At 32.5% G+C, this 13682-nt stretch overlaps 6 protein-coding genes across 6 annotated transcripts; 3 read left to right on the top strand and 3 right to left on the bottom strand.

The window, feature by feature from the left end:
• Positions 1-69: 69 nt before the first annotated feature.
• On the top strand, positions 70-1008 carry LOC17887146 (vegetative cell wall protein gp1). The gene has a single exon (XM_006291855.2). The coding sequence runs from the start codon at positions 161-163 to the stop codon at positions 704-706; it is 546 nt and encodes a 181-aa protein (XP_006291917.1). The 5' UTR covers positions 70-160; the 3' UTR covers positions 707-1008.
• Positions 1009-1608: 600 nt separating this feature from the next.
• On the bottom strand, positions 1609-4763 carry LOC17886451 (serine/threonine-protein kinase GRIK1). The gene is made up of 12 exons (XM_006291190.2): positions 4623-4763; positions 4124-4371; positions 3684-4027; positions 3519-3593; positions 3371-3415; positions 3107-3181; positions 2917-3004; positions 2704-2828; positions 2517-2612; positions 2247-2429; positions 2074-2152; positions 1609-1976 (listed from the first exon to the last, which is right to left on the bottom strand). The coding sequence occupies exons 3-12, from the start codon at positions 3969-3971 to the stop codon at positions 1825-1827; spliced, it is 1206 nt and encodes a 401-aa protein (XP_006291252.1). The 5' UTR covers positions 3972-4027; positions 4124-4371; positions 4623-4763; the 3' UTR covers positions 1609-1824.
• Positions 4764-5152: 389 nt separating this feature from the next.
• Positions 5153-7839, bottom strand: LOC17887171 (putative F-box/FBD/LRR-repeat protein At5g22670). Its single transcript, XM_006292779.2, has 4 exons — positions 7705-7839; positions 5757-6719; positions 5541-5681; positions 5153-5455 (listed from the first exon to the last, which is right to left on the bottom strand). The coding sequence occupies exons 1-4, from the start codon at positions 7837-7839 to the stop codon at positions 5153-5155; spliced, it is 1542 nt and encodes a 513-aa protein (XP_006292841.2).
• A 1412-nt stretch (positions 7840-9251) lies between these two features.
• Positions 9252-9608, top strand: LOC17886848. Its single transcript, XM_006292333.1, has one exon. The coding sequence runs from the start codon at positions 9252-9254 to the stop codon at positions 9606-9608; it is 357 nt and encodes a 118-aa protein (XP_006292395.1).
• Positions 9609-11361: 1753 nt separating this feature from the next.
• Positions 11362-11715, top strand: LOC17887389. The gene has a single exon (XM_006292576.1). It carries the CDS (start codon positions 11362-11364, stop codon positions 11713-11715), a length of 354 nt encoding a protein of 117 aa, XP_006292638.1.
• An 844-nt stretch (positions 11716-12559) lies between these two features.
• Positions 12560-13017, bottom strand: LOC17886914. The gene is made up of 2 exons (XM_006292449.2): positions 12803-13017; positions 12560-12669 (listed from the first exon to the last, which is right to left on the bottom strand). The coding sequence occupies exons 1-2, from the start codon at positions 13015-13017 to the stop codon at positions 12636-12638; spliced, it is 249 nt and encodes an 82-aa protein (XP_006292511.2). The 3' UTR covers positions 12560-12635.
• Positions 13018-13682: the final 665 nt, after the last annotated feature.

The following is a 13682-nucleotide window of genomic DNA, read 5'->3' on the forward strand; positions in this document are numbered from 1 at the left end:
TTTCGTAGCCGCAAATCTAGCGATTCGTATTATTAGTTTTATTCTCTACTTTTCTCACACTTCAAAAAACTAAAAACTTCTTCAGATCTCTTTCTTCTTCTTTTACTTACTCATCATCTTCATCAGAGAAGATCTGAGAAGGAAAAAAATAAAATTGAAGATGAAGCTCGGAGTCACCATTGTTGCTATGATGCTAATGCTCGTACTCGTCTCAGGTGAGATTTCAACTAAATCTTCACCAGCTCCGTCACCGGATCTAGCCGTACACCCAGCAGATTCGCCTTTGATGCACCGCGTACCTACGGAGGATATCGGATCTCCTCCTTCTCCAGCGCAATCTCCAATTGAATACTCTTCTCCTCCAGAACCTGAAAAAGAACACTCACCTTCTCCATCTCCGTCTCCGTCTCAGTCGAACTCTCCTTCACCGTCGATCTCTCCACCGTTACCGAATGCTTCTCAGTCGCCTGCTTCTCCGTCTCCGTCTCCGTCGCGGGAAGCAAGTGATATCATCAACCACAGTGATATGACTGGGATCGAAGGGAAAAAACCGTCGTCCGAAGGAGGTGGTGGGAAGAAGGTTGGGATAGCTTTCGGAGTGATTGCGGCGGTGTGTGTGGTAGGAGTCGCCGGATTTGTGTACAAGAAACGGCAAGAGAATATTCGCAGATCTCGTTACGGTTACGCCGCCAGAGAGATTCTGTAGAGAGTCTCAGATAGATCCGGCGAGAGGGATAGGTTGATTTAATTTTTGATTTTTGATTTTTTTTGTTTGATTACTATAAAATTTTAAATTCGAAAAAAACATTTATTGATATATAGTTATTAATTTATTTTCGTTTGGTATTATCGTATAATCATCTTTTGAAGTTTTTTAATATCCGGGTGATGAAATTTATCAAACTCAAATCATATGTGATAACTTCTATATTATATGTTTCAGATGTTTAATAATGCACTGTAATATAAATACACTTTGAATTATTTTATTGGAAATTTTTTGAATTATTTTATCAGGAAATCTTTGAATTTACGGCTAAAATATGAGACACAACTTATAAGTCAAAATTAAACATTTTTGATTAAAAATTATATAACAAAACAGTTTTATAAAATTGAGAAATAAAATTCTTAAGATATATTTAGCACTACATGTTGGCCTTTCGAATGGAAAAAACCGTATATTTTTTATTTACGATTCACCAAATGTATTTACAGTAGTACGGATTAAAAAAAAAAACAAAATTACTGCGGACCAACTACATATTGAGTTTACATATAAATAAAGTCGATTCGTTACAGTTTGTTATTCGTTTTAAAAATACAGGAAACTAAATTGCTGACGGATTTGTCTTCCCTAACCACCGTAACCATTCAACTCCAACCTTTGTAACCATTAAGCCCAACCGCTGTAACCATTCAAAACCGTGAGAAAACCATTTAGCAATAAGTGTTTTTCTTTTTTTTTTTAATCAAAAGCAACAAGTGTTTAACAATACAATTTAGCACTAGTGGTTTTTGAAAAACCAATATCTAAAACTAAAGGTCATTGTCGATTTAATACATTGGTAACGTGACCTGCGACACTGATGGCAGCTGACCCGAATGTGTCTCACTCTCATATGCTTATAAGCTTCATTGAATTGTCTCATAAGATCAAAAGATCCAATCACCCAAAGTTTCCTTTATAACAAAAAAAAAAAAAAAGAAAGCAAACAGACAAATAAAACAATCAAGAAGAGTCTTCAAAGATGACGGTATTAAGTAAGATTGCCACAATGAACTATTACAACGATATGTTTGCCATGTTCAAGTATACTGGTCCTAGCCTTCAGCTACATTTGCTATCCCATTAGGTTGTTCTTCTTCTCTAGCTTTGCGTTTGCACCAACAAAAGTATTCGGAAATAGCCCCGTCTTCACCAGTAACCCATGGATGCTCCGCTACAGCTTTCAACGTCATCCTCTGGTTTGGATCTGCCACAAGTGTAATATAGCGTGAGCCACATTATACACAAAAGGTGATATGTTTATCTACAAAGGGTACCCTTTTGTATGATCATAAAGAACTCACCTTTGCAAAGGAGACCTTCAATCAAGTTCTTGAGTTGAGGATTCAGTCCATCCGGGATTATCAATGGGTTGTGAACAATCTGCAATATTAGGAGATGTCTGCTTTAGTCAAACTGTTTCCTAGGAGATGTCTCTAAGCAAATAAACAAATAAGTGTAGCGTGAGAGGCGAAACCTTGTCATAAGTATCCTGAAGTGTATGACCAAGAAATGGGTATTGTCCTAATATCATATGATACAAAGTAACTCCCACTGCCCATGTGTCTGCAGATTTGCCACTGTATGTTATACCTAAACAACATTCTGGGGCAGTAAACACAGGGGTTCCGGGAGATCTACGCAGTTGATCATCATCATCCTAAATCAAATGTATCATGTTTGATCAGGTCAAATCATACAATAAAGAAAAAATAAACAAGACTGGAAATAATGAGACTATCAGTACATTGCATGCTTGGCTGACACTGAAATCTCCTATTTTCACTCTCCCTGTGCAAGTAACCAGCAAATTGTCTGGTTTGATGTCCCCATGAATTACATTCTGTTTTACCATACGACAAAGAGAAAAATCACGAGTGAATCATATAAACTTCAGAGTGGATGAAGAAGTATTTGACAGTTGCAGATCATACATGAGCATGAAGGTACATGAGACCAGCAATTACATCGCGCAAGTACTTTCTAGCAGTGTTTTCTCCGAGAGCACCCGGTGGTCCAGAATCATCATAGTCCCATTTTCCATCAACATATTCGAGAACTTGACAAGAAACACTATGGTATTAGATGACAAAATAATAACCAACGACTTGAGGTAAAAAATATACAAAGTAAAGGGAAAGAAATACCCATGTAAAAATCATCAAACTCAGGGTCGTCAATCACCTCAATGAGATTAACGATATTAGGATGCTCCAGGATTTTCATAATCATAACCTACAACGATCAAGATATAAAACATATATGTAAGTTTTCCGAAATGAATCCCATTAGAAAATTCTATCAGCATTGTTCACAAGTCTTTTGGTATCATGATACCTCGCGAAGAACATCCCCCATTGCAGTTTCTGAAGGTGCAACCCGTAGCCTTAATAAATGTGACTTGTGAAATGACTGTACATCCAAAAAATATAATCACCACATGTCCATAAAGCTTTAATCCCATCATGTGATCAACAAAGAAAATATTTGTATAATCTGCTTTATGGTAATATTATTTCAAATGAACAGTGTCATCATAGAAGACTAGCAAATCAAAATAAGCTTTCAAGTGGTGCCATGGAAATATAAACAAGGGCATACCTTAATAGCATATTGCTTGTCATCAACAGTACTGCGATATAGAATCTGTTATACATATAAAAACAATGTTACGGAATCTATAACCCTTGATTAAAATGTGCTCAAGTGCGACCAAAAGAGTAGCTTTGAACTTTTATTTTACACTTACCACTTTCCCATAGCTACCAGATCCAATTTTACGCTCACGAACAAACTCATTTATTGTCTTATTTCCATCTTCATCCTGGACATTAAACAAGAAACAAAGTGGTATAAGCGCACCATTCAACAAAGTACATTACTCATGGGAACAAAAAGTCCCATACTCGCATACCTCTCCGCGTACAAGCTTGTTAGTTTCCTTCACTGGAAACTGCCTGCAGATTAATCCACTCTGTAATTTACATTTCAAAATTTCTTCAGATCGTTTAGAACGGCTCTGCTCCTCCACTTCCTCTTCTTCTTCTTCTTCATCTCCTCCTTCCGCATTACTATTTTCATCACCATCATTGGAATACATATCATCATCGTATGGATTTGGCGACTGTCTTGATCTCTCAGAGCAACCAAAGCAACCAAAACAACCCATCACTTGGGCAAATGAAAAACTATCACGAAACATTATCTACACCGAAACTTATGAATACTCAACTGCTGACACGCTAACAATTTCGAAACCTACAAGAAACAAAAGCGATAATCAAATAACCTGACTCAAATAGTACCAAAACTACTCACCTAGAGATCAAAACCAATACAAAATCAAAGTCTTACTCTGCAAAAAGAGGGGCTTCAAGGCCCTGTAAGCTTCGTTATTCCAAAGGATGCCACTCAGCAAGATGAATAAAACAACTTGAGATATCGAAACCACTACAACTGAAACGCAACATTTCGAAGCTCCACCTTTATATTAAAATTGATCTCAACTCTTCCTCCAGAGTGTATCTCCCCAAAATTTCTAATAACTATAACATAGATAGCTTCAACATCCACCAATAAACTCAATATGAACTCCAAAGCTTCTGCAAACAAAGTCAACAAATCAAGAACCAAAACACATCAAAGATCACAACTTTGAGGTAAAAGATCAAACTTTTTCGACGAAAGGATTAAACTTTTCCAAACCCATATGACCAATTCACAGAACACAAAAGGAGAACCAATGAAAAATTCATAAAAGACGAGACTTTAAAGAAACCCAGTAATGATGGCTTCAAATAAACCCCAATAAATTTCATAAATCACAAACCCAATAATTATAGAAGAATCTTACATTGAAATTGATTGGGAATTTGAATTCGTAATCAACCAAAGGGACAAGAAGAAGCAATAGAGAAGAAGGGATTTGTCGGAAGCTTAGGGTTCTCTCTCTCAGAGACGTCGTGCGTGAGAGAATTGTCACCCAACCAACGAGATTTGTATTATTTTTGTTTCTGTGATATTTTAATGACAGTTAAAAAAAGGATTAGTATCAAACAAACATCACCAGCTAATCTGAGTTCGTCACTTCTTAAAATATAAAAAAGTAATTATCTTTTCTTTTTTTTGCCACTTTCCTATAGCTCTAATTTGTTGATCAACTCTAGATTTTACTATTCGAGAAATTTGAAAAAACTCCATATTTTATAAATTTTAAATTTTATTACAACTCACACTCAAATATTAGAATCTTTCAAAGCTTCAAATGACAAATTTTAGAATACGACACACCTTTAAGAGTTTATGACAAGTTTTAGAATAAGACACACCTTTAAATGAACACAAGAGAAGAGAGAAGAAGCTTGAAACATAACTGATCCTCGATCATAGTTTGAGCATTGTCTCTTCGAGTCCAGCAACATGGACTTCACACACGCTAGAGCGTCTTGGGAAATTCAGGAGTTCCATGAAGATGAGAGACTCTTCTTTCATCGTACGACCAGCCAATCTCAAAGTAAGCTTCTTGAGGATTCTTGAATTCTCGAGGAAGTACTTTATAACTTCCACTTCTAGTCCAATTTCACTGATTGGTGTTTTCATCTCCACGCTCTCCAAGCTTGAGTAGAAACACCAAGGCACATATGAGAAACGAGTTCTCTCTTTCTTATTAGTGGAAACATTAAGCTCCTGAAAAAATACCACAAAAGAAACAAATATAATAAGATGGGTTTGGATGATCTTATTTTATACTTAAGACCAAGACAAACCATACCAAGATGAGGGTTTTAAGATTGGGGCAGCTCCGCAGAAGGATGGGCAACATTTCCAAATCCGCGACAAAGATTTTAGCATGCAAATGAGACATGATAGGAAATTGAGGTAGGGTTTCTAGTTTCAGGTATTGATGAATAACCTAAAAGAAAACAAAAGAAGTGTATAAGGAAGATAATTAATGAATTGATTCATTGACATTATATAGTATATGTACCTTAAGAGTTTCCCAACATATGATCATGTCACGGACGCTTGATGAGATGTTTTTGAAGAAATGACCAATGCTATTTCTCTTTTCCAAGTCATTAGGATCCAAAAAACCTTTCACATTGAAATCAACAGCAATATCTACCTTGGCAGATGGAGACATTTTGTATATGATGAAGCTTGAGGATTTTTTATCTTTAAGACTCAAATACTTGAGTCTAGGGGTATGGATCAGAACTTCCCACTTTTCATTATCCTGATGGTTAGTATCTCGAACCAGATTGATACTAGTTATTGTTTGAGAGACCACACGTATGACCTTCAAATCATCTTGAACTATGCTCAAATCCTCAAGAACTGGACAAGAAGCGATAAGTGTCTCTATAGCCGCATGGTTGGTGAACTTAACTTCTTCCAGATGCATTGTCTTAAGACGCGGTAGGGAAACATGGTTCAACTCGTTAAAGGCCACGTCAAAAAGTCTCAAGCATACCAAAGTCGGGCAGGCAAAGAGCATTATTGGCAGAAGCTCAAGACTATTAAACCGCGTCGAATAATTAATCTCAAGATGTTGAAGTTTACGCACAAGTGCTTCTTTCACCCATGGTTTGATAGCCGAGGGATCACTCTTCACTCTCTTAGAAGTAAGCTTTAGCTTTGCAATGGGTGAATCATTAGACCTCAAGAACTCAACAAACCTATCGACAAAATTGACAAAGGAACTATAATCCGGGAGTTCACGGTCATCAAGATCTAACCCGGGAACGTAACGCCAAACTGATCTCCATCTAGAAGACAAAACACTTGTCTTAACAACATCTTTTGTAGGTAGATGCAAGAGTACCCGGGAAAGAAGAGGATTTGGTAGTAAGCTTAGTCGATCTTCCCTACCAATGGTTTGATATCTTCTTTGGTCAGTCTGGTGTATCTCTTTTGAAAAAAGAAACATCTTCCACAACACTTTATTATTCTGCAAATCATTCAACAACAAGAAAACAAATAAAAGGCAACTCAACTATTTCAATAAATACTCTCTACGGTACCAATGTACACCCACTTGTATTTACATGTATAGAATTTTTTATATTTAGATGTTTCGAGTATACATAGCAAGGTACGTACCTTGGCTTCAACCCTTGCACGAGCTTTTATATCTTTATTTTTTAATATTTTTGGGAGAGTATGAAAGCTTAATGTCTCTATACTTTGGATTCACTGTATTTATAGAATTATAGCCAAAAGTTTCAGAATTATTTTGTCAACATAATAATACCCAAATTCTATAGTCAAACAGATGAAAAGTTGTAATCTCATATTTTTAAGTAATACTTTAACTTTTTTTTTAATAAAATATAAATTCAAAGTCAAACATTTTGTTATTTTAGTTAGTTTCAATTTTGGCGCGTTATTTATTGCTATTAGTAACTTACTTTGGCGCGCTATTCAGTTTTATTGACAAGTTATTTTTGTGTATGCATTTTTTTGTTTATGTTAAGTAATTAGTTATTTAACAGTTTTGATTTTTTAAGTCAAGATTTAAATATCCAATCTTTCCAAAAAAAATAGTTGTAGGATACATTATCAAATGATAATTATTCTTTTACCATTTCTATCATGCTTGATTTTCATTTATAATTCTTTTTTTTTAATGATGCTTGGGTCTCATACTCATGTTAAGAGTATCCACCCTCTTCCCCAACTCGGTTACTTGGCAGTTCACGGTCCCTCCCTTGCGGTGTCCTCTCCGTCTCGGACTCACTCTCCATCGGATCTCTCTTCTCTTTCTCTCTGGTTTACATTCGACTCGCGAGGTTGGCCATGAGGGATTGTGATGGGGATGATTTAGCTCTCTCCCCTAACCCGTAACCATTATTTATATATGCTAAAAATCTAAGTGGGATTCATGGGTTTAGCTTAGCCCCACATGAAACAGTTTTGGGTTATTACAAACTAACGTAATATCCTTTGGGTAATAGCATCCCTCTCTTGGCATAAATGCTCCTATGCCAGTGAAGAGAATGTCCCATCTGCTCGATGTGTGCAAACATGCGCTGCTCCTCTCCAAAGCAGATGGTGAAGTTAATGGTCATTCGATCTACTGCCACAAATCCAGAAACTGACAGATTTGGAAAAGGTTTTATGAAACTGGTAGAAACTAAAGATTGAGTTTCCAAACTAGCATATTAGTGTCAGTTTCAATCATTTTAAGTAACCATAGCAAAATATAAACGAACTTTATTTGAACAATGTTGATACATTATGAACAATTTATGCAAATAATTCTACACCATGAGTCATGAAATTATTATCATGAATAAAAACTTTAAGTTTCTTGGAGCTGTGGCAACCGCGAAAATGGCACTGAGAGAAAGGATTCGCACTATTCATGGCACACATTATAAATTTCGCTATCTTTTAAGAAAACTGACACTAAGGGCATGGGCATCCATGGGACAACTATTTGTTCTATTTTTTTTTTATTTTTTATTTTATTTTTTATTAGAAAAAAAACAAAAAACAAAAAAGTAACCAATCGCGGGCTGTCATGTGGCAGTGGGGCCCGCAAAAGAGAGAGAGACGATTCTGTTTGGAGAAACGACCCAATTTTTTTTTTTCTTTTTTTTTTTAAACAAAAATTGTGGGGGACTGCTTTAAGAAACACTAATGCCTATGGCCTAAGGGATTTCTATGTAATAATTCCCTCTTAAATGATAAAACTTCGTTCAACATTAAAAACTAGACCACAGGGGAGAAAAACTCAAGAGCATTGAATCCTAACTAAGATGTATAAGAAACAAAAAAAAAAACTGAAAAATGTTTTAATTCTAATGAAAATTCAAAACAAATACTCATAAAATCATCGATGCTATTCACAAAATAAGACAATTATATAATGTCTCTTCTACATGTTTGGAGTTGATTTAAATTATGCATTATATTCCAATATTATAGATTAGAGATTTTTTTTTTTTTTGGGAAAATAGATTGCATTTGTCCTTTTTTTTTGCATTACTTTTCCCGTTCTTTCATATATTGCACTCTCTGATATATATTACTTATAAAATATCTTAAATTTTAAAATTGATTGATGAGATAAAATATCTTAAAAATTTGAACTGATTGAGGAGATAAAATAAAACTAAATGTAGTTACAGTATGAATATATTTTCCCAAATTATGTATTTCTATTTTTATTTTTGGATCACTGTATCAAAGGAAATGGAATTAAGTTACTTTATAATTAGGCTTGAATAACAAACCTTTTGTATCATCAAACTTAGTTATCTAATTTGATTACAGAAAAAATTGTTTCAAATTTAGATTTTGTTTTTAATTAATTTCCGGAAGGTAAGATATATGAATAACTCAAAAATATTATGTTCATGAGTAAAGAGTATATAGATTCCTACCAAAATAATCAACCATCCAAGACCTATAAATACCAATAGAATTTTTAGTTTTTTTTTAGAATAAGCACAAAGCTCAACACAAAACACTAAACATGAAACTAATGTGGGCAACAATTATGTTAGTTTTGATAATGGTATTATCAAAATCTATCCAAACAAAGGGAGATGAGAAGGCAAATGATGATCCTGCACTCGCACCGTCGCCGGCACTAGCACCTCAGTCAGAGAATGGACTATTGCCTAAGCCTATAAGTTGTGCTCTCGACCTAAAAACAATTCCAAACTGTACAGAAGCAGTGAGGCACTTCAAACTCCGGAATGTCACAAAAGAATGTTGCAAAATCTTACTCACTCTTCCAGGAGATTGTTTTGGTAAATTGTTCCCTATACGCTGGATCTATCAATCTGTACTTACAGCTACCTGCTTTGTACTAGGTTTTCATAAATAAGGTTTTTGTATAATTTGCTTTAATAAAGGATAATCACATGTACGATCTTATTTTGGAGACAATAATATTAATTAAGGTCATCTTTATGAAATAGATTTTTTTTGTTATTTATCTAGAACAGTTTCTTGATTCAACTATATGGTATATGATCTTAATTTTAAGGCTTGATGAATCCAGACGCTATAGAACAAATGGTGTGGACATAAGCCTCTTTTGATATCTTCTAAAAGCTAGGATTGACTCGGACATGAACATGAACATGATTGGTCTGTTTATTCAAAACAAACTATTTTGATTTGTTCGTTTATTCACTTCAAATTGAGGTTTCTCATCAGTTATTAGGATTTAGGTACCACTGATTATGAACTTCGGTATCCACGACTTATCATCAAAACCTGAAAAGTCGATTTGAATTATTTGTAAGCTTCAGAAAAATTCAAAATACAAAAGCATTGAAGATTACAAAGCGATGGGATTACCCTTTGCAACCAACAAATGTCGTTTGCAATTTTTTTTAATCAAATGTTCATCACCCACGTGATTACGAGTCTAAACTCATCCAAATTGGGCGACCAAAAAAAAAAAAAAGCCTCATCTAAATTGAGTCATATCATGGTGTTTGCATAATATAAGATATTTAATATAAAAAAATTAAAGAACATTTGGAAAAAAAAAATTAAAAACCAAAAACATTAACTTGCTCACTTGTAAATCAGTAATAGAAATCATATCACTTAGTTTTGTCAATTGTGATACAATTTAAGTGATACAATACAAAACATTTTCTGTTGTGAATGTCTAGAAATATATATAGACATTCGCAAAGAAGAATGTGAAGTGAGCAAGTAGATATATCATAAGAACTTTTTAAGAATTGTATAAGAACTTTTAAGATATATTTTTAAGAACTCAAGCTTTTTTTTCTTCTATGAAAATATTAATCTTATTATCAAAAAAGATTAAATATTTTAATTTTCGTCTAAGTTTGATAGATTAGTTATTTAAATTATTTTGTATTATAACGGAAAATAAAACTAGTCCATGTATTTTCTTGGTCATATTATGCATTTTACTGAAATACCTAAATAACTTGTGTATATTTATGAAGTTTCTCAAAACTAATATATAAAATGTGGTTATACAAAATTTTGCAAAATTCTTACTTTTTTCTTCCTACATTCTCTGATTTGTATTTTTTTTTTTGTCAACAATACTAAGATTAGCTTAAAAGAGTATTAAAGAGACACTTGTTTACATACTTTACTAGAAACGGACTGATACAAGCTTTACGTGTCAACAAATCCGCTTTTACATTCAAATTCTGATTTGTAAAATTTGAGCAATTAAAAAAAATACTGACATATTTAATTTTATATATGAAAAAAACATATCTCTTCTAACTTATGTATATATAATGTTTACCATGATATATAGAATCCAAGCAGTAAAGATGAAAGGGTATTTAGTTAATGCATAATTACCCTTTCATGCAGTAAATGAAAGAGATAATCTCATTCCCATAGTAACATTTGAGTATATTCCAACATTGAATAAACATATCTCTTTCTCGTGAAGGTAAGAGATATGTAAAATATGGATAAGGGACAAATATTAATATGCATATACTATAATGTAATGAATAAAATAATTATGATTTCTTACCAAACAAAAAAAACCAAACTATAGTTATAAATACTATGTGACAAATTTTTTTTTTTCAAACACAAATAAAGTTATACACACGATCCGAATCATGACAAGAATGTGGTCGACGATCATGTTAGCTTTGATACTTATACTATCAATATCTATACAAACAAAGAGTGGTCATGAGAAAGAGAATGATATTGCCACTGCAGCTCCATCGTTTGCACCACAATCTGAAGATGGATTGTTACCAAACTCTATATCTTGTATGGCTGATGTTAAAACAATTCCGAATTGTGTAAATGCAGTGAAGCATTTCAAACTCAGAACTGTCACAAAGAACTGTTGTGTCATCTTATTAAATCTTCCGGAAGATTGTTTCGGATATATATTCCCTATTAAATGGGTCTATCGTATGGTTCTCAAGATTGCCTGCAAAGTATTTGGTCACATTCCTTAAAGACTTTTGTATGCTTTGCTTTTTAATCAATGTCAGAAAAGTGTATTACTAAGGTTTTTTAATAAATTTGTAAAAAAGTTGATTAAAATATATAAAATAGATGTATCTTTTTTTAATATTTACGATGATAACATATATAATTCATGGACAAATTTTTATAAGTTGTGGTTTATCATTCACTGTCAAAGCCACTGTTTGGTTTGATGTTGGATGATCATATGCTTTTTTTTTTTAACTTTTTATTTTATTCATGTATGGGTTTCTGATATGTAGTATAAAATATCTTGGTTTGAGTCACTAAAACGGTAAAACCCAAAAAAAAAAATATTATGATACCAAAATTTTGATTAAGCTTTGTATAGTTCTAATTTCTAAACAAACCGGTAACCGAACCAAAATTTTGGTAGTCTTAAAAAAACCTGGTGGTTACTTTTTGAACCAAAATTTTGGTAGTCTAGTTAAATATTTTTAAATGTGTAATTTAAATTTTTTACCGAAATTATATGTATATATAAAATGTTCTTGTATTTTAATTTTTATTGTTTGAAGAGATCACAAATGGATACACAAGGTGAATAAAAAACCTACTTTGATAAAAAACAAAATATGACTAAAATCATAGCAATTCAATAAATTTCAAAAATAATTTAATCTTGTGCTTTTAATTAAGTAATTTTTGGAATATTTTTCATCTCATCAATATAATTTTTTAAAAAGAGAAAAAAAAACTCGAACATTAAAACTGTCGAACCAAACAGATCGAACTGAATTGTTGTATATTAAAACTCAGTAGGAACAAACAGAACAAGCCAAGAACACATCTAAACATCAAATTTTTAAGAATAACCCAAACGATAAAGCTAGATTTTAATCTTTAATATCTATGTTTCTGGTCTAAAAACCAAAAATAAAACATATCCTTAGTTTCCATGATTCTCTGGAGCCTTCATCCTGCTAGACACCATAAAAAATGAAAACCCATTTTCAATTTTCTTATAAATAAAATTAACTTCATATATATAGTACCAATAAGCAAATGTATGTAAAAAAACCAAAAAAAAAAAAAAGAGTATCTTAGTATAATTACTTAGAATGATGAACATTGGTAGGAAGAGAAGGAGGACCGCAATTAAAAAAGATGCACTGACGAACACAATTCTTATCCTCAGGCTTATCAGCACACATCTTCACACACCGTTTCAAACAATCCTCATGAGACTCCTCAGTCTTGACCTCACCTATGATGGTACCAACCAAAACCATCATCATCACAACCATCAACATTACCTTCATCTTCATCATCTTCTTCTTCTTTTAAGTTTTGTGTCTTTTTTGTTGTTTGTGTTATGAATTTATTAGAAAACTAGAGTGAATGATCTTTATTTATAGTCGTAAACCTAAACAGTTTTTTTTTCTCAGTCATAATTCATAAATTTCGTATTTAGTAAGTTGACTAAACAAATAATGTTTCTTCTTGGGTCAAATGTATCTTTATTAATATAGTAAGTAATACTAACATTTTGACGAACGTATATATCTTCGTTTTTTAAAAACATTTTTTGGAGCAAATGAAATATCTTTATATATTAAAAGAGAAGTACAAATTAGAACATTGTAAATTTATGATTTCAATTCCATAATTGTCCATTAATTATTGGTTTTAGAAAAAGAATTTAGAAATCAATAAGGGTAATTTGGTTTTCATGATAATACATTTGGATCATCCAATTAAAATATCCAAAATCCATGGGTCTTAAATATGAATCCTACCAAACAAATAACAAAATCTTAATAGTAAATCAATAAATTTAATTAATTATAAAATATTCTAAATAAAATCTTGATTTTTTATTAATGGAATAGGAAAAATATTTAAGAATTTTTTTTTGTTACAAAATATGTGTTTGTAATTATAAATAAAATAAATAATGATAATACTTTAGCTACACCAATGAATATCATTATTA

Source organism: Capsella rubella, unplaced genomic scaffold, assembly GCF_000375325.1.
Source record: "Capsella rubella cultivar Monte Gargano unplaced genomic scaffold, Caprub1_0 scaffold_5, whole genome shotgun sequence".
In the NCBI taxonomy this organism is placed as follows: Eukaryota; Viridiplantae; Streptophyta; class Magnoliopsida; order Brassicales; family Brassicaceae; genus Capsella; species Capsella rubella.

Bases quoted from the DNA above. Each gene is read 5' to 3' on its own strand.
- LOC17887146 (XM_006291855.2), top strand. From the start codon at position 161: ATGAAGCTCGGAGTCACCATTGTTGCTATGATGCTAATGCTCGTACTC.
- LOC17886451 (XM_006291190.2), bottom strand. From the start codon at position 3,971: ATGTTTCGTGATAGTTTTTCATTTGCCCAAGTGATGGGTTGTTTTGGT. The intron at 3,005-3,106 runs GTATCATGATAC...TGATCGTTGTAG, and splicing joins TGGGGGATGTTCTTCGCGAG to GTTATGATTATGAAAATCCT. The intron at 2,613-2,703 runs GTATGATCTGCA...ATGGTAAAACAG, and splicing joins TCATGTACCTTCATGCTCAT to AATGTAATTCATGGGGACAT.
- LOC17887171 (XM_006292779.2), bottom strand. From the start codon at position 7,839: ATGACCATTAACTTCACCATCTGCTTTGGAGAGGAGCAGCGCATGTTT. The intron at 6,720-7,704 runs GTTAGTTTGTAA...AATGATTTGCAG, and splicing joins TATTACCCAAAGGATATTAC to AATAATAAAGTGTTGTGGAA. The intron at 5,682-5,756 runs GTACATATACTA...GTTTTCTTTTAG, and splicing joins TATGTTGGGAAACTCTTAAG to GTTATTCATCAATACCTGAA.
- LOC17886848 (XM_006292333.1), top strand. From the start codon at position 9,252: ATGAAACTAATGTGGGCAACAATTATGTTAGTTTTGATAATGGTATTA.
- LOC17887389 (XM_006292576.1), top strand. From the start codon at position 11,362: ATGACAAGAATGTGGTCGACGATCATGTTAGCTTTGATACTTATACTA.
- LOC17886914 (XM_006292449.2), bottom strand. From the start codon at position 13,017: ATGATGAAGATGAAGGTAATGTTGATGGTTGTGATGATGATGGTTTTG. The intron at 12,670-12,802 runs GTAATTATACTA...TATGGTGTCTAG, and splicing joins ACCAATGTTCATCATTCTAA to CAGGATGAAGGCTCCAGAGA.